Below are 24,245 nucleotides of genomic sequence, written 5' to 3' on the forward strand. Positions count from 1 at the left end.
GGATCCAGACTGATGCCTGTCAACAGCAGGATCTGTAATGCTGATCAACAGCTCAAATCAGAAATGGATTTTTAAACTTCATTTTAATATGCTTTTCACTTTCTGAATTACCTACAGGCATTCTGATATACTAATCTGACTTATATTATGTATAAATATTTTGTAAATAATGTTCCTTAATAGAATGTTTTATGTGGATTATTTGTGAATTATTTGAAGTAATGTTTCTGGCAAATATTTGCAGCCTGGATTGGCCTTTAGCTACAGAGTCGCCTCAAATTACTACTTCTTAAAAGTTGTTTTTCTTAGAATTGGTCAACAAAGACCTTTTCTGATAACTTTGCAAGCATTTCACTTCCTCATATGAGTATAAGCATGCAATTCTTCCTACAAAAGATTGATGCAATTGCAAATGGCACTATTACAAATGTCTGTGAAAATAAAGAATATGAATGCAGGAGGGTGGAAGGGAATTAAGAGGACAGAATACTTTATTTTTTGTAGGGAAAAAAAATAACCAGATATTTACTGTCATTTTTGGGAAAAGTGTTTATGCAAGCATTGTTTCTTATAAGTGTATTGATTCAATAAAATTAGCTACATGAAAATTAATTAACTGTCTAATCTCCGTTAGGGGGAAAAGGGCGATCAAGGTCCAAGAGGCCCAGAAGGACCCCCTGGCAAAGGACATGTAGGCCAAAAGGTATGGCTTGACACGCACACTGGAGAAATACTACAAACTTTAGAATGACCTATTTTATAAGAGTTCAGATTCTGGCCTATTTTTTCATTCATTATATCTTAAATAGCAACTATATTTTAACCAATGATTTAAAAGGATTTGAGAGAGAGCAATGTGTTCCTTCGCCTGAACAAGTGCAGCAAAATCGGGCTATAAACATAGATCCGAAAGTTAATTGCGCAGTAGAGTTCCTAAAAATTCAGTGCAGAGTTTTCATTACAGTTAGGAGGAAGCAAATTACCTCAGTATGCTGATAGGGAGAGAGAAGGAGCTAAGAGAAATTAGGTGACTAGTTACATATCTAAATATGAAATTAAAAGCCTGGAAAGATGTAATGGTAGACAGACAGCTTTTGTCTCCCACCTGGTTAAATTTAGGACATTTGGGGCAGATTCTAGAATTGAGCAGGATTTCATTTGGAGTGGAGCATCTAAATATCTTTCTAATTATGGACGTCATTATTGTTGTGTGTTTGGTTATTTGTATATCTCCCAGTTGTGAATGAATCTTTGCTGTGATTGAAACAAAAAGTTTGTTCTCATCAGGGTGACCCTGGAGAAAAAGGATCCCAAGGACAGATTGGTTATAAAGGAGTACAAGGCCCAGCTGGACCAAAAGTAAGCTTGTTCCTCCAGGGTTACCCTTCACTTTGTATTTTATAAAAGGATCTATGGAATTTATGTAATGTACAAATTTCTCAAGCATTTGATGCTTGAAGACTTAACAGAACAAAGGAAAACCAGAAATATTTCCATTCTCTGTCCTGAGTGACACAAATGTCCCAAGGAGAAAAATAGGTAAACATACAATTACAGACCATTATAGTTATGCATGAGCACTGAGAAGCTAAATTAAAGTTGTCCAAGTGATTCTAACCATGAGCATTTCACAAAGTTTTACTTTGAAATATTAACTTTCTATTATAATGTTTTGTGAGTAAGTGTCGCTGTGAATGATAAGGAAATTGAAATAATACAAGTGTTCTGGTTATTCCATTGGCTTTGTAAGCTGAACACAAAAAAATAATTAAAGTTAAAAAATCAACTACACGGTTCAACCAATGATTATTTAAAACATGAAACTTGGACCAGCTTTCACAAGAACAATAAGTTGATTTATGTTTTTTCCTAAATATTGTCTATTTTGTAGATAGATCTGTATTGTAGATATTTTTATAATATAAAATGTTGAAAAATCTTTTTGCTACTTGTGCAGAAAATGAAACTGTTTAAATCTAGATGATACCATTTTGTAACAGGGTGAACCGGGAGAAAGAGGACCACCTGGTGTTGCTGGATCACCTATTCAGGGACCTGCTGGACCAAAGGTTATTATCTGATATGTGTTTGCTGGATATCAGAGATTAGAAAATTCCTAGTACACATTCTGTCAAAATTAAAAGAATATAAATTAAAGAAATTAAAATTCCTTGTTGTAATAACAAAGATGACTGAATTTTAGAAATAAGGACTGAAAAGTACTAAAAAGTAACAGAGAGTGTTCGGGGGCACTTTAACAGGATGCTGAACTTCATACGTGTTATTGCCTCCTGAAGCCATTTGTTAAAAAAAAAAATCCATATTACATTTTTGAAGTGTTTTGGCCCCTCCTGTGAAATTAATCACTTGAAGTCTTTGTTTTTTTCCAATTTACTATGCATTTTGTTTCTTAGACTAAAGGTTTCCTGAATGTGGCACTAAATCTCCGTGCAGGAATGTGGCTATGTATAGTTCTAGGGAGTTATATGCTGAACTAGATGAATTTTTGGAGATGAATGTTTGTATGTCACTTCCAAGTGAACAGCTGGCCTATAGATACTACTTTAATTTAAAATGTTATATACGAGATAGATAGCTAGAGTTACATCCACCTCATTTTCTCTGTGGTGAAAATGTACCTGAAATGAGTGGGACTTGTCCTGCTGAGTAGAATAAGCTGATTCAGCAACAGTAAAGCTAACTTTGAAGGTTTTAAAAACATTTTGAAAGTCATTACCACCCCATTTTTATTTCAAGAATAAAATACAATATGTCAATTAACTTCAACTTTAATTGATGCTTTTCAGCTTTGGTGATAGTTTTTAGGGCAATCACTGATGTACATCCTATTGCTCTGAAATAATTTCATCCCCATTTTTCTTCTTCCTTAAAAATATACCTACCCACACACACAAGCACGTGTAGGTATTGTACATACAACGTACTTGGCAGCCTGACAACAGGACATCACAGAGGGCTAGGATGTGGTTTGGACTTGTTTGTGCATGGAGCAGAGGGGAGAAGGGAACACAAGAAGGTCAGGGTACACCTGGAGTAAAAATGCAACCACAGGCAAGAAAGGAGAGGACTGTGGCGTGCTCATATCTCTTATATTGTTTTAAAACCATAATAATGTGCCAAACTTTATGTCAGGAAAATGCAAGTGGCATGCTATAAGGCATAACTTGTGTGAAGACAGGTTTCACTACACCCGTCTCCCTTCTTCACATTTTCCTGGTTACTGTGGCATTTTTGAATAGACCAGTGAGTGAGTCAAGACTGCTTCTTGATAAAATTCATGCTGAAAAATAAGAACTTTGTAGACTTTATTGCCTTTTTCACTTTGATTTTATTTTGTTCAGTACAGTTCATATCACTTTCATAGCAGACTGGCCACGATCCAAAATCCACTGGAGTCTGTAGGAGTTTTTCCAGACTCTTTACTAAATTTTAGATCAGGGCTTTTATGTGCAGTGGCTGATGTGAGAAAAGTATTTTGGGTAATTATGAAATGCAAGTTGATTTTTAGAAAATATACAAAACTTTGTCTCTTTACCTCCATAATTTCTTTGTTTAAACAAATATCTGCTATGTTTCTGACAATTGCTCAATAACTTAACAGGTTGCACAGGTCTGTTTTCTCTCTCCACTGTGGAAAGTACAATGATTAGTGGTAACAGTGTTCTTGGAACATCCTGGTGTCTGCAGTAGTGAGACCAGACATAAATTTCTAATGCAGGGAATTGGCATGTTTTTCAAAGCTGGGAGTTATCATGGTCTGAGGTCTTTTTAATACATCTTTAAGTATTTGATGTAGTAGTGGGTGATTGCTGGAGATCTTAACTCCTGGACAGCCATGGTTGTGTCCACTGGTAATTCATTTATTTTAAGCTACCCCCACGTTTGGGGGTTAGAGTTTTATTTCCCTTGGCAACCATTATGCTGTTACTAATATGGAGACAGTAACATTAACTGTTTTTTCTCATATTCCTTTCTCATGGTTTCAGCTGCTTGGTGGTTTTGATAGAACATTTGATCTGCATTCCCTAGCAAATGTTTCCTGAAATACTGCCTGTTCTTCTCACTAGTGTTAAAAATTGCAAAAGTTTCATTGAAAATTGAAATTTTCTTTTTAAGATCCTTAATGTAAAGTAAAACATCTGTTGCCATAGATTAAACACTAGAATGAGACAAATTTTGCACTGTGAAGGGATAATGTGAGGAACTTGAATTCTAAGCCTGATTGCTTTCCAGGAAAGCCACTGACAGAGCTGAGATTACTAAACAGTTGTACTGAGTACTATTTGAGGAAAAACTCAGTTTTCTTCCTGGGTTTTCAGGCTGTGGAGCTTGCAATTTTGAAGTGCTGCACCATCGCATCTGTAGCCTTTCGAAACATACTCTGTGTCAGCACTTGCCTTTGAATTTCTTTGCTATTATCTGTGTGCTCTGGCAGAAACAAGGTTATGCAGCCTTGTTCGTGTGGGCAAAAGCAGGCAGAAGCCACAGGTGAATCTGGCCACTGAAACTGAATTATGATATTCAACCTGCAGTTGAAAACTAAAGCTATCAAGTTATCTGTCAAGGCAGAAAAAGCTCTTTGATACAGTTGCAAAGAAGCAAAAGTATAAGAGAGATCAGAATCAAGGTAGTAAAATCTTCCTCTAGAATTACTGATTTCATATGGCCTAGCTCGAAAATTGTCACTGTCAGAAAGAATTGAATACTTGTTCTTTTCTGTAAAAACTTGGAAATTAAAACTGAAAATAATGAATATGGTTTTGGATTTGTTTCTTTTTGGATAGGGGGATCCAGGACCCAAGGGGCCACCAGGAGATGATGGACGTCATGGAGATTCAATAATGGGACCAACGGTAGGAGTTTTTAGGCAAAAGATAGGAAATAAAGAAACATGAGACATATGCAAAACTCTTGTGAAAATGTAGAAACTACTCGAACAACTTTTTCAGTAAAGTAACTGACCAGTTCTTCAACTTTTCCATCATTCCAGGTTAAGTCTATTTTTAAAAATAACCTTACTATCTTTTCAAAGAAGAAACACAAAATAGACTAAATAATTAGTCTAGTGTACCTCACCCTGCAAACTTCCCTCAGGAAGTCTTCATTAGGAAGGTAGCTTTTCAAATTCATCTCCACCTTTCATTGTCTTGTGGTCTTTTATACCTCTATATGGGCAATATGCTCTTTCCTGAATATAAACTGAGAGGTATTAGTTATTTTAACAGTGGTGTTTCAGTATTACCAACCTTGCACATTCAAAAACATAAGACCCAAAATAAAGAATTTTAAAAATAGATCTTTTGGAAGTACTAGGTTACAGAATAGGATTTATTTGGTTATATCCTTTGCATTTTTAACTTCAAGAATGGAGTACAGTAGTCTGTACCAGGATTGCTGTGCTCACTGTTTCAGCCTTCAGTGATTAACTGGCAAGATCAATACACAAGTGAAAGACCAGAGATAAAACTGAGGATTCAGTGGTAACAGAGAGATTTCAGTCTTTGCAAAAGAGAGACTAAAAAATTCTCCTCTGTAGTACACATGAGTTGACATAAGGCTACTCAAAGAATAAGGTGAGACCAAAGACCATTCTCTTGCCAGTGGGAAATAAGTTAGAGGAAGAAGATATAGAGTAATTTGCAAAGGATGAAATGTATCGGTTGTGTGTTTTCGATGCAGCTATTAAGAAAATTAAAACTAAATAATCTGGACTGGAGAACTGTTTCTTATAGCAGATTTGGGCATAGATTTGGCTTAAGTAGATTTATAGCTGTGTTACTAATTGCAAAACCAGCCACTTCACAAAATCCCAATTCTTACAGAAGAGAATGTGTTAACATGTATTTGGTATTTACCATGGTCTGCTAAGATTAAATTAAAACATCTGTTTAGCCATTTTTTACTGTACTGGAATTAGAAGTAAAAATAGACATGAACTCATCATCCATGGTGTCCTTTCTTGTTAAAAAAAAAATGTTATTAAACATTTCTAAAACGTTTCTCATTTTATCCACAATTTAAGAACTATGGATATTAAGAATGAGGAAAAGGTAAAATTGGCTTTCCATTATAAACCTATTTATGAATCAGAAGCACACTTGTTGGTTAAATTTTCACAGAACTGGATTAGAATTCCATCATTTGAAAATTAGGAAACATGAAGAAACATCTTCCAGGGCTGATGCAGTTTGAATCTTGTGGTCAGGTTGTGTTTAAAGTCTTCCAGTGAAACTACCCCTTTCAACTGGGGAATAAGAAAGATTAATACAGGAGTGACCTACCATGTACAATTTTCTTCAAGCATAAGGCATGCTTGCATCCCTATCCCAAATTCCATCTTAAAGTGGTTTCAGGGCTTCGTCTTAACCAGAACGTTGAGTCTACCTTGTCTTTCTTCGTTCACTTACCTCCTAACCTAAACCTGTTATGTATATCTTTAGGAGAGACAAAGCAGCTCTTTCATTTTCCTTGACAGGGCTAAATTGGTTAAGAAGATCTGATTGCTTGTGTCTATGGTAGAGACCGTAATGGGACAGGAATTTGGACCCAAAGTCTGGTTTTGTTGAATATCTAACTAGAATGTAAGTCGGTTTGTTTTCCAGTCATGGACATTCTATGCAGACAGAGCAGCCACTGAGATGTGAGCTGCTATCAGGCCTCCGTTCCTGGTTTCTTGAAGCATTATGTTATTGCAGAAATTCCCAGGCACAACGCACTGATGAAACAGCAGTTTTCAGTCATTTGTAGTTTCTTTTTTCTAGCTATTTATTTTTCCTGGACTAGACAGGGAAATATTTGCTATTTGTATGTAATTATTCTTCAGGATATGTTATCTGTGTGTATATTAACAACTAACCCTCCAACACTCTACAGGAGAGTCCATTTACATTTCTTGGTTCTGTGGGACTGAGTGAAGGGTGTACACTTCTTCCTGTATGGACATATAAATATCATGCTTAGGAGTGGGGTGGATGTGTGACCTACAAGTATCAATAAGAATTTACAATTGGCAGTGCTGTCATGTGAACATGTACAGTACAGACTGCCAACGTATCTTGAGAGATACCTCAAAGTAATATGTTTTCTTTCTTGGTTCTGTGAAGAACAGTCTATTGCAAGCTCAGTTAATTTTCTCATTAAATGTCAGGAAAATGATCACTGGAATGAGGGAAGAGGAAAAGATTGCTATTTGCTTCTCTTCTGGTCATGAAAGGAAGCATTGAGGTTTTGCAAATGCACAAATCTTTAGCGGGAGTCAGTGGAAGAGTCAACAGAAGGAGTGATTGTCTCCTGATACAGAGCATTTTAGGCTAAACTAAGAGAAATTATGTATTTCTTATAACTGGTTGTATTTCTTTCTTTTACTTCTTTCCCTTGAGGAATGCAGTTTTGCTTTACTGTATGAGAGAACCAATGTGATTATCTGGAAGCACAAAATGTGCAACATGTGATAACTTAAGGCTGGCATATTATGTTTCAGTATTGTTAAATTCATTGTTCAAATGTCAGGACTTACCCCCAAAGTCGTAAAAGTTTAACTTTTTTAAAAAAAAATGTAACTTTGTATTGACTGAAGATAAAGTCAATGTTCTGAAGATTTCTCTCTGCAACTACAAATCTAGAAATTAATAATTTCCTAATGAGAACTCCTATTCTTCTGAAATCTTAATTTGATCAACTGAATGGACAAAAAAAGCACAAAAATTTCTGATCTTTGCAAACAAATTGCAAGAGCTGGTAATTGCCTTTCTATATTTCCAAAAGAATATTAAATAGTTTCCTTACGTATCTCTTAATATTTGTTACATCATGATGATCTGGTTACTGGCACAATGCCTGACTTACTATTTTGTATTTAGGGTGACAGGGGACCACCTGGACCACCTGGACCCCCTGGAGCAAAAGGTGATGGCCACAAAGGTGAAGCTGTAAGTACAATTTTAATTCTGCACTTTGTGTTCTACAAAAAAATTAATTACTGTGTGATAATATTTAGTTACTTAACTAAGTGCAGTTAATCTTCTCGTTCATTCATTAGCTAATTTAAATATTTCATATATATTTTGAAGTCCTTTCCTGTCCTAGATGCAGTGCCAGTTCTACAGGCAGTCAGAACTGGATATAAACTGTTCTCATTTCAGCATCATGAAAGGGATACCGTGTAATTCCATAAAAATCTTCATGGCTGCACATGCATGTTTAATATAAACACTGCTTTGAATTCTTTTCCTTCCCACCTTCCCTCTCTCCCTCCCTCCCTTGTCTTTACTGTTCTTTGTTCAAGATCTCCAATAACATCTGCTTGGTCAAATCTTGCAGCCTTCAATTACTTGGTTTTTCAGCTGCTTTTCATACCAGTGGGTTAAATCCTCATTTTAGAAGATTTCCCCCCTCCTTGCTTTTCTGATGGTTAGCTCCAGAAGGGGTTAATGCCTGAGTATTCCAGCTGACACATTCCATTACAAGGGCATATCATCCTAAATTTCAGTCATCCAAAGCCACACAGACATGTTTGACCAACCTTTTACTAGAAAGTGAAAATACTGTTGCCATCCTTTGACCACCACATGTCAAACTTCCATTAGCACTATTTTATTCATGTCTGTAATCCAGCTTCATTTCAAACTACAACCACAAAGGCAGTCCCGAATATACTGAGGTGGGACCTGAGTGCTTCCAAATAAGTCACGGCTCAGCTCCAATTTCCTGTCATTCAAACTGATCCTGGGAAGATCCTTTGGGATCAGAATTAGTTCAGAGGGCATTCACTCAGAATTCCTGGTGTAATGCCATGTACCTGACACATTTCACAGCATGTAGGGACACTAGACCAGCTCAAGACTCCTTGGAGGGTCAAGGAGCACCAGTAACGGACCCAGACCCATTAAACAGAGGGCATGCAAACAAATGAAAAAACCCTACTGTCACCCCAAATAAAAATGAAAACCAAATGCAGAGGCAATCATGAAGAAGGCAGTGATGCAAATAGATGACTGACAAACTTTTAGTAGGCCTTAAAATGCCTCATAGGAACTAAAGTTTTAAACTGTACAAGGTATCTCTTTAAACTATATGAAAAAGAAGTATTGGTAGATACAGAATGAAAGAGGTCAGTGAGAAGCTGAAAACTTTCCATTTTTAATTAATCAAAGAATTCAAGAGAAGCCTGGTTTGGTAACCATTGATTAATAAAACTATACAAGTACTTGTTGTAGTCTGCCCAGTCACAGGATGACAAACTTAGGTGTATGCGCTTCCTGCATTTCTATTAGTGACTAGACAATTAAAAGAAAGAGTTTTGCTCTGCAGTGGTATTCTTGAAATCATGTCTATTCTAGGATTCCCATTTGCAACTGCCGTAAGAGTCATGCTTCTCTGTAACCTAATCTCGGGCTTCACTAAAAGCTGGTTGTATTTCTCCCTGCCACATGAGTACACGTCCTCGAAATGTGTGAAGGTTCTGTTGTGCTGTAGCATGCATCTTTCCCCTTCTCGGGCAGCCTTTCCATGCCCCATTATCTGGAAAGACCAACTTCATAAACCACTGGCAGACATGGACAAGATTTATGTAGCTAAGTCTCCATAGCATGATGGGGCAAAGACATCTGCCCTATGAGTGTTGAAAGGGAGGCTGGGGATGCCTCCAGCAGTATGAAGGGCAGCTGAAGGGGCTGTGACAGATTGAGCAGAGAGTTCAGGAGAACAGACTATGGAACACAAATATACCAAAGTATGTTAGGGTTACCCAACCCCCAAATTTAGATGGGTTAGCTCTGGTACCCCACACGTGTAATGTCTGCAGTGTGTGAATCATGGAGCAAGGTCTGCTTTCTCACTGGTTTCTCTGAGCTGAGAACAACTCCGATGTTCTTAAGCCAAGAGACAGACTTTTTTTCCACCACTCTGGTAGTCTCTTCAGGTTTCTACCTGGGACTGAGGATGACTGCTGCTCAGTACACATCAGAAGTGTGAAGAATTTGACAAAATACAGCAAAACCAAAGAGATTAGTAACTATTGCTGAAATTCTCTTATTTGTTGAAGAACACAAGTACTCTTCCTTCAGGAAAACTACTGACATGCTTTATTCCTCTGCTGTACCAGGGACCTCCAGGACCAGCAGGCCCCCCAGGACCAGCAGGCCCAAGAGGCGTGGGAGATGCTGGACCAAAGGTACTTGTACAATGGTAGTACATGCATCTGACTAGTAGACAAGGTAAACAAAGATCTTCCAAAAAATGCATTAGATTAGAATGGCATATATGTGACAAAATGCTGCGATCTCCTCTCCCACTTTCTTTTCTATTTTTCCCCCTGTACTTAGCACTGGTGAGGCCGCATCTCGAATACTGTGTTCATTTTTGGGCCCCTCACTACAAGAAAGACATTGAGGTGCTGGAGCGAGTCCAAAGAAGGGCAACGAAGCTGGTGAAGGGTATAGAGGGTATGTCCTATGAAGAGCAGCTGGGGAAACTGGGATTGTTTAGTCTGGAGAAAAGGAGACTGAGGGGAGACCTTATCGCTCTCTACAACTACCTGAAAGGAAGTTGTAGCGAGGTGGGTGTTGGTCTCTTCTCCCAAGTAACAAATGATAAGACATTTGTTACTTGGGTGAATGTAGGAAAAAGGAAATGGCCTCAAGTTGTGCCAGGGGAGGTTTAGATTGGATTTCAGGAAAAATTTCTTCACCGAAAGGGTTATCAAACATTGGAAGAGGCTGCCCAGGGTAGTGGTGGAGTCACCATCCCTGGAGGTATTTAAAAGATGTGTAGATGTGGTGCTTAGGGACGTGGTTTAGTGGTGGACTTGGCAGTGCTAGGTTAACGGTTTGACTTGATGATCTTAAGGGTCCTTTCTAATCAAATCGATGCTATGATTCTATGATTCTATTTCGGTTAGAAGAAAAGCTTGTGATGATAGACTTTTCTGCTATGATAGATACGAACCAGTTCTTGCTTTATCCCCAGATTTGATGCAAATCTGCAGGTTTTCCACACATGCAAAGACCCAGGGTGTTTCTAGATGCTGGAGTTTCCATGTGGAAGTCAGAATCCAACACAAGCAGAGTATTGCCTAGTAATTATGCACTTCCTTTCTCCAGAAGTGCAAGGCCCCAGAGGAGTCAGGGGAAATGTTGGTTACATGGAACTAGTGAGGTATTTTTAAAGTTCCTAGACAATAAACCTTCATCTTAATATTAGTTTAGAGACAAAACTCGGCAGCAAAACAAAACAAAACAAAACTGATAAAGGGATTAGAAATACAACACTGAAACACTTCCAAGTTTTTTTCATAAAGCACAGAATAGCTGAAGTGTTATAAAGTTCGAAGCAGTATGTAATTCACCTAAAAAGTCTCATTGTAACTACTATGTTGGAAAAAAGTTGGGAAAAAAGAGACTTAAGACTAAAATATACAAGAAATTGCTTTAAAATATCCCACAGCATGGTTTTATTAATGATTTACTCGTTATATGTGTGAAATAGGAAACAGGCAGCCTGTTGCAGGAGAAAGCAAAATAAATATCTCCCAAACAAGTTTTTTCCCAAACAGAAGGAACTTTCAACTTCAGTTCCCAGAACATGAGAATTCCCATTTAAAATAAACAACAACAATAACCTCTTAAAAACATATCCACAATAAAGGGAAAACTGAAGGACATTCATCCTTAGAATGACCTGACCTTAGAGTGACCATGGAATGGCCTGACAACGGAATCTGGGAAACCTGGCTTTGTGCTCCTATTCTGAATTACTGCTTATCAATACAAGACATTTCACATAAAGTAATGCAAGGTCTAGCCCATGACACAAGCTACTAAAGAACTAAAAGAAATTTCAATTATATTCTTCAATATAGACTTACAAAAAAATACATATGGCTAAACTAATTAGATTTTTTTTGTATGAGATTATATCTTTTCCAAATAGAGATATCAGACTTGATATAATACGGTCTTATAAGACATTTTTCATGGTACTACAGAAGAACATTTCATTAAAACCCTAGAATCTTGTATGAAATTATTAAGGCAGATATTGATCAAAATGTAACTTATGACTACAGAATGTCCAGGGCCATCGTTACGTCTGGAATTCCCCCTTGCTTCCTAAATGCATAATTCTGGAAAGTAGTGTTTCCCAAAGAAAAGGAATTGGAAGGTCATGTCAGATAATCAAATAAGATGATGCCATGGTTGAAAGTTTACAAACCCCGGAAATATAAATCAGAATTTCAGTGGGAATGTAGGGGTTTAATATAAAGAAATTTGCGTTAAATCCAAAATGGAATTAAAAGATTTTTTTTTTTAAGTGAAAGGAAACCACTAGAATAATTGCAGTGAAATTTCTCACAACTGGAATTTTTAAAATCAATGTTTGTGGTTGTGCTTCTGAGAAGTATCACAAGTATACAAGGTATACAGAAATGCACTTAGGAAAGTCATAGTGCCTGGCTTACATGAGACATAAAAAAGTGGGTCACAAGTCCCTTTTGTTCTTATAATCATGAATTCATGTAATTGCTGAGGCAAGCAATTCTTTGGCCGTATAATTATTAGGAAAGCTCCAACCCAGATTATGAATGATGGAAGTACAATATGGTGTCATAAAATGCATGAGAGGGGAGGAGGTAAAAGCTGTAAAGTAGAAGAAAATATATCCATTTTTTGCAGTGGAGAACATGTGATCTGAAATTTTATCACAGTTATTCTTAAACCACTGTAAGTCTTGTGATACAATAACGTATATTTAATTAAATCATAGATTTGCTATTATGATACTTAGAGTTTTCACTTTCAACTCTAAGTGATGTAAATGATTGCCAGTTGAAGTGAGTTGTTCATGTTCATTTATGAAGATGTCAAATCTTACTTGTCCGTCTCTTCTCCACCCATGAACAGCATAAGAAGTATTTCCACCCCTCCAGATCTGTGGGCTGAAGTATATTCATGGTACTAGTAAAGGAGGTTTATTGGTAGTATCTTTTTGTGGAGGAGTATGACCTGTGTTGTGTTAGTTGAACATTACCAATTAATAATAAATTTGGCAATAGGCCCATTACTTCAACCTGAATTTGACTGAGGGAAAGTGAAATAGATGTGACCAAGAGGTAAGGATCTTACAATTTAATAGTATTTTATTACAACAGGAAATAGTATAACGGAATATCTAATAATAATAGAAACTCGTATCCTTACTCATTGTAAGAAGCCAGCAAGAGTTTAGGCAAAGGCAAACTGATAAATTGTTATCAATATTCTCATGTGTTTTCTGACAATTTCAGGTCAGATCAGGGTTGTCATGTAAGTTAAAAGTATCTTCCTCATTTCCATCAAGTCATCTCCATTGTCACAAAAATTGTCAGAATTAGGTAACTTGATTCTAAGAACCAAACTGTTGAAAAACATGGATGCAAAGGCAGCTGTGTTTTCAGGTTAATAGAACAGGGCCTCCTGTGGTTGTGGGAGCTGGGTGTGGTACAGCCTAAGGAGAAAGACCTCAGCATACACAGTCAGTCTAGTTCAGGCAGCCACACATACAAACTCAGAGTCTTCTCGGGTGATCTGCCTGAGTGTTTTAGGCTGGATTGGAAATGTGCTGTTGAAGTGAGTCTCTCAGTGGACCCATTTACTGTGCTTTGGGTTCCGGACCAAAAAGAGGTCCACAACCCAGGAAATGGATTTCCTTCAGATGAAGCTAGACTAGATGATTTGATCTGGAAGTGTTCTTAGTGTACTTCTACCCCCAGTGGGTGGTCAGTCCCCAGGAGCAGACCAGGCAGGTCTGCTGTTTACACATTGCACACAGTGTAAACATCAGGCTGCAAATTCACTGCTATTGGACCTGTAGCACTATTTGTTGATGGACACATACAGCTAGAAGCTGCCTGTCAAGCAGAGGTTTCTACTCCTAATAATGGGTCGTGGGGTAGATCCAGAATGCACCATATCCATGGGTTATGGAGAAGGGGCATGTTGTTCTAGGAGGACCCTTATTGCAAAGAACCCGGTAGAGTAGCTGTCTTTGCAAGTAATACAACACAATTAGGGCAAATCATGCTCACATCAAATTTTGTACGGAAAGTTTTGCATGGATCTACAGGTTTGATTGTGTTGCAGTGTGATATTGACCATCAAATCTGGCTGCTCAGAATAGTGCTTATCTCACAGTCTCTGTCAGAAAATTAAAAAAAAATCAAGAGTTAAAAACATCCAATAAAAATTTAATTTGTATTTTTTACTTTAAAATAGGTAAGTTTCTTTTTTGGGATGCATCTAGATTGTTATGTTAATCCTGTGGGGGAAAATGCACATTGCTTCTGTAAATGGTGAGCAGCTGAAGCTTTTGCAGTGTGTGACTGCTGCACCATAGCATGCATTATCCGAACAGATAGTCACATCTGTGATTTAGTTCTGTGCATCCACACTAGATGTGGTGTAGAGTACACTGGAAAAAAAGAAACAAAGTATATAAACATCTTTTCTCCCCCCCCGATTTTTTTCTCCTGTTTGTTTATACAAAGTTTTGAATCTTTGGTTTCTACATAACTTCCAGGTAGCAAAGATTAGCCACAAGGAAGAACAATTCACTTGAATTGCAAGAATTCACCCGGAACTTAGTTCATAAAACAGACAATCTTCTATTTTTTCAAATAAAATGTAAGTGCACTGACTACCTCTCATCCCTTCCACATTAAAAAAATGAATATAAGAACAGCAACAAATCTCTGCATATAAAAAAGAACATTTATTTGATAAGAGACTCATAAATTTACACACTATTTAATTTGAAATTCCTTTGAGTATCATTATACAGGAATGTTCTACTCAGCTGAATCAGAGCTCTGTTCTCTGCACTTTCAGAAATGGCTCACATATGTGCACACTGCTAGATAGGAATTTTATGTATCAGAGGTCAAATTCACATGAAAACAAAAGTGGAACACGTGAGATGCATTCAGTCCTGGCAGCACCCTATTTTCTCTAGCATTAAAACAGAAGCACATAATGTCAGAATATAATTAAAAAATTATTTAAAAGCACTGTTGCCAACTAGGAGGTGGGTTACAGACACCCAAGCGCAAGAGCCCAGCACTGGAAATAAAGCAAGCTTCATTCTCAGTAACAGGATAGCAGAAGGATTATTAAAACCCCTAACATAGTCCTTAGTGCATGAACATTTGGGCTGGATCCAGTTGCAATATAAATAACTTCTGCAGCTTGGGCCCTGTCTGAACTAAAATGTGGAAAGTAGAGATACAATGTCTTTTTTTATGTTCTTCTTACAAATACTGTTATATCCACTAGCTCTCACTGAAGAGAGTATTGCAGTGTCTGTTGTATGTTTCAGTATCAAATATACATGCTTCACAGTAAATGAGGTGTATATATTTGGAAGCCAGTATTTATTTTTCAGGTGACCATTAGGTCATTTAATGAGTCTTCTTGAAAAAATGGGATGTAATAGACATTGGAATCCCATACTTCATGCTGTCTTGACTCAGCTCTTTATTTCTTGTTTCGGTGATGTTTTTCTAGTTCACTGTTCTGCTGATAGTGACAAGCTTGTCTACAAGCACAATACAGGAAATAAATTAGACCTCATCAAAGAATGGTACTAATCCTTCTTGAAACAAATTCCCTGGAGGACAGTTTAGTGTCACACCTTAGAAAAAGGAGCTGCTCCACTTCGCAACTCATAAAGCAAAATAAAAGTCTTTTTCTCTAAGCCAAGAAATACTGAAACTTTGAGGATTACTATAAAGCTCTACAAAAGAGCTTTTTAGTGAGACATCTGGTATTAACTAAGCATATGAGGCTAAAATTCGATCCTTCACCTGCAGCAACCCTGTATAAGAACGTGTTACCCATGGGAGGAAGAGGCAGATGACTTCAAGTCACCCTTACACTCTTTTTGGTCAGGGCTGGTCTAAGAGCAGGTTGTAGGTATATTGGATACTGGACCATAAGGAATCATTTACTTGTTTGGTAACCTCCCAGTCAGTGTCCATCACAGCAGTTTATAGGCTGTTTCACAGGCCACAGCAGCCCAGGACCTCCTAAAAAACAACTTATAATGCAAAGTTTTATCTGTATAGCTGCCTCTTAGCTCTGGCACCTCTGGCAGATTTCAGAGGGAGGCTTGGGCAGGGAAAGCTTTGGCTGCTCTGCACAACTTCTGCTGATGAAGAGTTCTCTTACAAACAGCTTAAGGTTGTATTATGGTTTGCAGAGACATTGAGGGCCAGTAATTATTGCTTTGATAACAGATGGTACTAAATAGGAAGATGACTACATTTGCCCAGACTCTCAGTAATTTCCTAGTAATATGACAATCTCAAGCTAATTGTAAGAAAATGCATTGCAGGAGGAACTGGGAAATCGGGCATGTTTTAAAGGATCAGGAATATCTACCATTCATCCCACCGCAGAGGAGCATTTCCCAGCACCATGTACCAGACTTAAGTGCTACAATCTTTAAGAACTTAAGATTGTAATCTTTGAGAGTTTATAGCTAGAACTGGGTAGGGGGGGATGGCAAAAAGTTCAAGGGCATTGCCAATATCTTGGCTCTTTGCATTGGCAGGGAATGCGTGATAGAAAAGCCTCAGGTAATCTGGAGAAGAACACTATTTAAGAGAGTAGCTCTATTTAGTTCCCTTTTCCAAACCAGACTAGATGAAAACAACAAACTCCCCGCTCTGATCAAATCTGAAGGAGAAATTTCCTCCTGACTGAATGTGACAATCAGTTTAACCCAATCAGCTTGACACACCAATTTAAAATTAAGAGCATCCTGTACCATGCCTATGTCTTGACTCAAATTGGCCAGTCTCCAGTGCTCTGGAAGAAAGAAGAATTGTCAGTAAATCCAGAAGCCAAATGTTACATCAGTCCCGAAGGGCAAGGAGTTCAGGAGAGCTGGACATTCTTCAAGAAGGAAATCTTAAAGGCACAGGAGCAGGCCATCCCCATGTGCCAGCAGACGAGCTGGCAGGGAAGAAGACCAGCCTGGCTGAAGAGGGAGCTTTGGCTGGAACTCAGGAAAAAAAGGAGAGTTTATGACCTTTGGAAGAAAGGGCAGGCAACTCAGGAGGACTACAAAGATGATGTAAGGTTATGCAGGGAGAAAATTAGAAGGGCCAAGGCCCAGCTAGAACTTAATCTGGCCACTGCCGTAAAAGGCAATAAAAAATGTTTCTATTAATACCTTAGCAACAAAAGGAGGACTAAGGAGAATCTCCATCCTCTATTGGGTGCGGGGGGAAACATAGTGACAAAGGCTGAGGAAAAGGCTGAGGTGCTTAATGCCTTCTTTGCCTCAGTCTTTAGTAGTAAGACCAGTTGTTCTCTGGGTACCCAGCCCCCTGAGCTGGAAGACGGGGATGAGGAGCAGAACGAAGCCCCATAATCCAAGGGGAAATAGTTAGCAACCTGCTACACCTCTTAGACACACACAAGTCTATGATGAGGCCAGGTGGGATCCACCCAAGGACACTGAGAGAGCTGGCGGAAGTGCTCACCAAGCCACTTTCCATCATTTATCAGCAGTTCTGGCTAACCGAGGAGGTCCCAGGTGAATGGAGGTTAGCAAATGTGACGCCCATCTACAAGAAGGGCCAGAAGGAGGATCTGGAGAACTACAGGTCTGTCAGTCTGACCTTGGTGCCAGGGAAGGTTATGGAGCAGATCATCTTGAGTGCCATCATGCGGCATATACAGGACAACAGAATCACAGAATCAACCAGGCTGGAAGAGACCTCAGGGATCATCGAATCCAACTGTTGCCCTGACACCACCCTGTCGACTAGACCATGGCACTAGGTGCCATGTCCAGTCTTTTCTTAAACACATCCAGAGATGGTGACTCCACCACCTCCCTGGGCAGCCCATTCCAATGTCTAATGACCCTTTCTGAGAAGAAATGCTTCCTAATGTCCAACCTGAACCTCCCCTGGCGAAGCTTGAGGCTGTGTCCTCTTGTCCTATCGCTAGTTGCCTGGGAGAAGAGGCCAACTCCCACTTCACTACAACCTCCCTTCAGGTAGTTGTAGACTGCAATAAGGTCACCTCTGAGCCTCCTCTTCTCCAGGCTAAACAACCCCAGCTCCCTCAGCCGTTCCTCGTAGGACAGACCCTCCAGACCCTTCACCAGCTTGGTCGCCCTCCTCTGGACTCGCTCCAACACCTCAACGTCTTTCTTGAAGTGCGGGGCCCAGAACTGGACACAGTACTCAAGATGCGGCCTCACCAGTACCGAGTAGAGAGGGACGATCACTTCCCTAGACCGGCTGGCTACACTATTCCTAATAGAGGCCAGGATGCCATTGGCCTTCTTGGCCACCTGGGCACACTGCTGGCTCATGTTTAGCTGGCTGTCGATCAGCACCCCCAGGTCTCTTTCCGCTGCGCCGCTTTCTAACCACTCTTCCCCCAGCCTGTAGCGCTGCATGGGGTTGTTGTGGCCGAAGTGTAAGACCCGGCACTTGTTCTTGTTGAACCTCATGCCATTGGTCTTGGCCCATCTATCCAACCTGTCCAGATCCCTCTGTAGGGCCTTCCTACCCTCCAGCAGATCGACACTCCCACCCAGCTTGGTGTCATCTGCAAATTTACTGAGGGTGCTCTCAATCCCTACGTCTAGATCATCTATAAAGATATTGAACAGCACCGGCCCCAGAACTGAGCCCTGGGGAACACCGCTAGTGACCGGCCGCCAGTTGGACTTTGCCCCATTCACCACCACTCTCTGGGCTCGGCCATCCAGCCAGTTTTTAACCCATCGAAGAGTCCACCCATCCAAGCCCCGGGCAGCTAGTTTGTCTAGGAGGATGCTGTGGGAGACAGTGTCAAATGCCTTACTGAAGTCTAGATAGACTACATCCACAGCCCTGCCCTCATCTACTAAGCGGGTCGCTTGGTCATAGAAGGAGACCAGGTTGGTCAAGCAGGACCTGCCTTTGATGAATCCATGTTGGCTGGCCCCGATGCCCCGATTGTCCTGCATGTGCCGTGTAATGGCACTCAGGATGATCTGTTCCATCACCTTGCCTGGCACCGAGGTCAGGCTGACAGGCCTATAGTTCCCTGGATCATCGAGGTGATCAGGCCCAGTCAGCATGCGTTTATGAAAGGCAGGTCCTGCTTGACTAACCTGATCTCCTTCTATGACAAGGTGACCCACTTACTAGATGAGGGAAAGGCTGTGGATGTTGTCTACCTAGACTTTAGTAAAGCCTTTGGCACCATTTCCCACAGCATTCTCCTGGAGAAACTAGCTGCTCATGGCTTGGATGGGCGTACGCTTCACTGGGTAAAAAACTGGATGGATGGCCGGGCCCAAAGAGTTGTGGTGAATGGAGTTAAATCCAGTTGGCAGCCAGTCACAAATGGTGTTCCCCAGGGCTCAGTACTGGGGCCAGTTCTCGTTAATATCTTTATCAACCATCTGGACGAGGGGATCGAGTGCACCCTCAGTAAGTTTGCAGACGACACCAAGTTGGGTGGGAGTGTTGATTTGCTTGAGGGTAGAAAGACTCTGCAGAGGGATCTGGACAGGCTGGGTCAATAGGCCGAGGCCAACTGTATGAGGTTTAACAAGGCCAAGTGTCGGGTTCTGCACTTGGGGCGCAACAACCCCATGCACCGCTACAGGCTGGGGGAAGAGTGGCTGGAAAGCTGCCTGGTGGAAAAGGACCTGGGGGTGTTGGTCAACAGCCAGCTGGATATGAGCCAGCAGTGTGTCCAGGTGGCCAAGAAGGCTAACAGTATCCTGGCTTGTATCAGAAATAGTGTGGCCAGCAGGACTAGGGAAGTGATCATCCCCCTGTACTCAGCACTGGTGAGGCTGCACCTCAAATACTGTGTTCGGTTTTGGGCCCCTCACTACAAGAAAGACATCGAGGTGCTGGAGAGAGTCCAAAGAAGGGCAACGAAGCTGGTGAAGGGTCTAGAGAACAAGTTCTGAGGGAAGGGGGTTTTTTAGTCTGGAGAAAAGGAGGCTGAGGGGAGACCTTACCGCTCTTTACAACTACCTGAAAGGAGGTTGTAGAGAGGTGGCTGTCAGTCTCTCCTCCCAAGTAGAAATGATGGGACAAGAGGAAATGCCTCAAGTTGTGCCAGGGGAGATGTAGATTGGACATTCGGAAAAATTTATTCACTGAAAGGCTTGTCAAGCATTGGAACAGGCTGCCCAGGGAAGTGGTGGAGTCACCATCTCTGGAGGTATTTAAAATATGTGTAGATGTGGTGCTTAGGAGGGACATGGTTTAGAGGTGGACTTGGTGATCTGAAAGGTCTTTTCCAACCAAAACAATTCTAGGATTCTATGATCAAGAAGGAAAGCATTATAAGCTTTATAATGCTTTAATATATAAAATATATAATAAATATATAAGCTAAGCCTTAGCCTTTGGATTCAGAGTTCCCACCTCTCCAAATCCATCAAACCTGAGCACAGTTTGTGCTCTAATATATTTACATAAATAGCACATATGTCGGGACTTAGCATGAGAGTGTCATAGCCATATATAAAAAAAAACCCACAGATTGGAGTGATCTCTTGCTAGAGAGTGAACCTTGGGCATTTCACCTAAAAGCAGTTGTTATAATGACTGCACACATTCCTCTGGGAAAGTAAAGGAAGTCAGTAAAAGATTCTGTACTTTTGTTTCCTTCCTTTTTAATCAGTTTGATATGTTGTTTCTTTTCACCTACCACAACTCAAGTGTCACCTGTGATTTGTGTGATTCATACTTGCATCTCTCTGCTGGTTAGAATGCTCCCTCTGCAGGCACAGCCATTTCTACAGCTTTTCTGAGTGCAAAACCAAGTACAATGAAGAGGTTTTATGACAAAAATTTTTATTTTGTCAAGAAATACAATTTCTTCTTGGCTCTGTGGTTAATCTATTGGATGATCAATAGCTTATCAGAAGATGCCTTTCTTTTGCACTTGCTTGCACAGGCATAGGTTTAGGGACATTTGCTAAACCTAATTCAGAATATTCTGCATCTATAACTTACCAGTTATAGATTTCTTTTTTTCTTTTCAAACTGATGGGAGTTTTCTAGTGATCATGTGCCTGTTCCTTCATTTGTACAATTGTGGACTGAGGAAAACAAAATTGCCTCTTATGTCCCCGTGCCTTCCGCCTACCGGTAATGTCCCCTGACCCCCATCTCCTTCGCTGGGCTTGTGTGCAGCACAAGGGGCAGCACCGGGCTCAGTGTTACCCACGTTCCCCCTGGCCAGCCAGCTGCTGCCTTCTGTCTCTGCTGGTTAAGGGATGAGCCCCCGCTGGGGTTTTTTGCCCCTCTAAAAGCATAAATTGAATCTCTCTTCTTTACCCAGACTCCAGTTATCACCAAAACTGTCAAAAATGAATATGCTCAAGGCCTCTACATTTCTGATGAATTTGGCTGAAATCAACTGATGAGTTCAAAATGTACTGGGAGAAAAAAGAGGACTAACACAGACAAGCAGAACCACAGGCAGAGTATCACTTAAGCCTCATTTCCGTAAGAAATCAAGCTAAACATACGCATTAAGGCTTTTTAAGAAAACAAAGAGCTGTTCTTTTTTTTATTTCTATATCAATGCTATTAAAATTCATTTAGTTTTCATAAACACATTAGTTTGATAGTTCTGGAAATTAAACATCTGTAGTCTCAGAACAAGCACAGTATCAGTAAAAGGTAGGATAACTGTTGTGTCCCACCAGTAACCTCCCTGTCCATCCTGGTGAGCCCCTGCAGAATGTGATGGAAAAATGGTGTTGTTTGCAAATGAGTTTGCTTTTCTTTTCCTTCTGTAGATGATAAGTTTGCAAAATTAGAGTCCTAACTCTGTTGGTGATTTTGATCACATGGACCTTTGCTTGGGGATTAATGTTCTTCACCTAGAGCTCAAATAATGGTGCCTGCATTTGGGGCTTTTTTTTATATCTATCTATAAAGCAACTGTTTATGTATGTAACATTTATGTTTTGTTTTTTAAACTCAGTAGTTTGACTGACTGCTTTGTAAGTGCATGAAAGATGTAACAGTTAATAGGTGATAAATTACTGACATTTCTCTGACTATTTTCAGGGAGACCGTGGAATAAGAGGCTTTCCTGGGCCCCCAGGGCCACGAGGAAGCGGAATGGCTGGTCCCAAGGTTGGTACAATGCCATGTTGAAGCTTTTGTGCTCTTTTGTGATGCTGGCTGCCAGACTCTGATCTCTCAGATACCAAAATATCTTCATCCATTATTGGTTTACATTGATGCAACTGCAGGAGAAATGAAGCATAAAAATGTGGGCACTGACCATACACTTCTACCAACCGGATTAGGAAGGAATACTAACTAGATGAAAATTGCATTTGAAGCTAAACTTTATGAGATTACAGCTGGAAATGGAACAGAACTATCAGGCTGATAAGTTAGTTAAATGATGCATTTCTTCTGTTTGTATCTGTTCTGTTTCCAAGAGATTTTTTTGTGGTGGAAAATATGTTAAATGTGAATTTTATGTTTGCAATTTTTGCTGAGTGAAACTGAATCCAATTAATGTCATTAATAAAACCATTAGGAAAGAAACAGGAAAACGAAAAGTTAATTCTATAAGCAGCCAGTATGCAACACCTGGGCAATTTTTTCCTCCCTCCACTGAAATGATTTATAATTCAAAAAAAGACATACTGGTAAGAAAAGAAATTCAATGCATGCCTGGATTTCTTTATTATAGGTGTGTCCATCAATTATTTTTACAAAGGCAATGAGGAGAAACATTCTGTATGTTTCTCCACTTTAACGTAAGTTAAAAATAGATACGCCTTTGTAACTTCTTCTGTGATTTCCTTAGCAGGGATTAACAGAAGTCTCCACTGGCATTTTGAATAAACTAGTATCTGAATGGAGAAACATTGCTATTACCAACCTGTTACAGAAATACAATGAGCAACAGAGCATGAATATTTTCTCAGGATGTATGTCTGACTTTGCCTTGCTTTCTGAAAGCTGTAGCAATTTCAGTATCTTAGTAAATCATACAGACACAGTCTGTTTAAAAAAAGTAAGTTTGGGCTGAGTGTCAAAATCCTACAAATGTGTGACACTGTGCTGCTTCCACAAAGCCTTTGAGAATGAAAAATGTGTTCTCTGTGGGGAAACAATATTTTGTTTTCAAGGGTGAGGACCTGCTTGTAGCATCTAGTTCTTGAGATAAGCTATTTAGCACAACATTCTGTGTGAATCCCTCGTGCTGGATTTTATTGCTGTGGTCCTTTGTGCCTCTACTGATGTGCCTCCCTTATGTGGAGTGATTGCATGAAGTTGTTGTATAAAGATGGTTTCTGCTGGTTTCTACGCGGGAAGAACTGAGGAAAATATCACACTGTGTCATGGGCAAATTTTATTCTTTAATTATTTTCAGCGTAATTGTTCCTTTGCTTTCCTGGGAATTTGCTGAGGATAATTACCAAGGCCCACATTGAGAAATCATAAACTGAAGAAGAATCATACCTAGTCTTTGATATGGTTTTACTTTTTGCTTGCAGTGACTTTGAGATGACTTCCTTAGTGTTACCAGGAATGGAGTTTACCTCCTAATTCTTCTTTTTTTGCCCCACTGACTGTTATAGGGTATTATGGGACAGAAAGGCTTGCCTGGTCCACCTGGCCCCCCTGGAGACAACATACAAGGAAGCAAGGTAATCCAATTTAATGTGATATCTGTCCAGTTTCTTCTCAAAACTGTCTCTTAAGGAGATTCGTTGTCTGTTTTTCTCTTTGCCACTAAGTCAGTGAACTCCCGCAAATATTCAGTGTATATTTAAGTTTCTTGTTCGTAAGGTATGTTATATTTACTTTTTCAGCATTGGTGGCACACGATTGCTCTCCTGTTATTCTTGTTGTTACAAATGTATTTAACCTGGAAAAAAAGTCTCATCACTGCCACATCTTACTACTTTGCTTAAAGGATGCTCCAAAGAAAACACCCAGTTTTCTTTGACAGTAGAAGAGAACAAGACAGTAACAGAGATCTACCAGGTCAAAATAAGTCAAAAAACACATATAGGAATATAAAAGAAGTTAGCCAGTCTCCCACATACTCTTCATCAGATTTTTACTCACCCAGTTCCAGCCATAACCACAACTTCTCTCCTTATAAGGAGAAACACAAACATGGTAACATATTCTGAACATTCAAAGTTAATAAATTGCCTTGTCATAAATGTGTGGA

At 39.7% G+C, this 24,245-nt stretch overlaps 1 protein-coding gene across 3 annotated transcripts in view; it reads left to right on the forward strand.

The window, feature by feature from the left end:
• COL28A1 (collagen type XXVIII alpha 1 chain) overlaps positions 1-24,245 on the forward strand; it is a 114,526-nt gene that overhangs the window by 70,741 nt on the left and 19,540 nt on the right. For all 3 annotated transcript variants that reach the window (XM_068405316.1, XM_068405315.1, XM_068405314.1), the window contains 8 exons: positions 635-703; positions 1,288-1,359; positions 2,001-2,069; positions 4,806-4,874; positions 7,881-7,949; positions 10,124-10,192; positions 22,109-22,177; positions 23,644-23,712. In XM_068405316.1, coding sequence (XP_068261417.1) covers positions 635-703; positions 1,288-1,359; positions 2,001-2,069; positions 4,806-4,874; positions 7,881-7,949; positions 10,124-10,192; positions 22,109-22,177; positions 23,644-23,712 — 555 coding nt within the window. The remainder of the gene's footprint in view (positions 1-634; positions 704-1,287; positions 1,360-2,000; positions 2,070-4,805; positions 4,875-7,880; positions 7,950-10,123; positions 10,193-22,108; positions 22,178-23,643; positions 23,713-24,245) is intronic.

The sequence above is a fragment of the Nyctibius grandis genome, chromosome 7, assembly GCF_013368605.1.
Source record: "Nyctibius grandis isolate bNycGra1 chromosome 7, bNycGra1.pri, whole genome shotgun sequence".
Taxonomy (NCBI): Eukaryota; Metazoa; Chordata; class Aves; order Nyctibiiformes; family Nyctibiidae; genus Nyctibius; species Nyctibius grandis.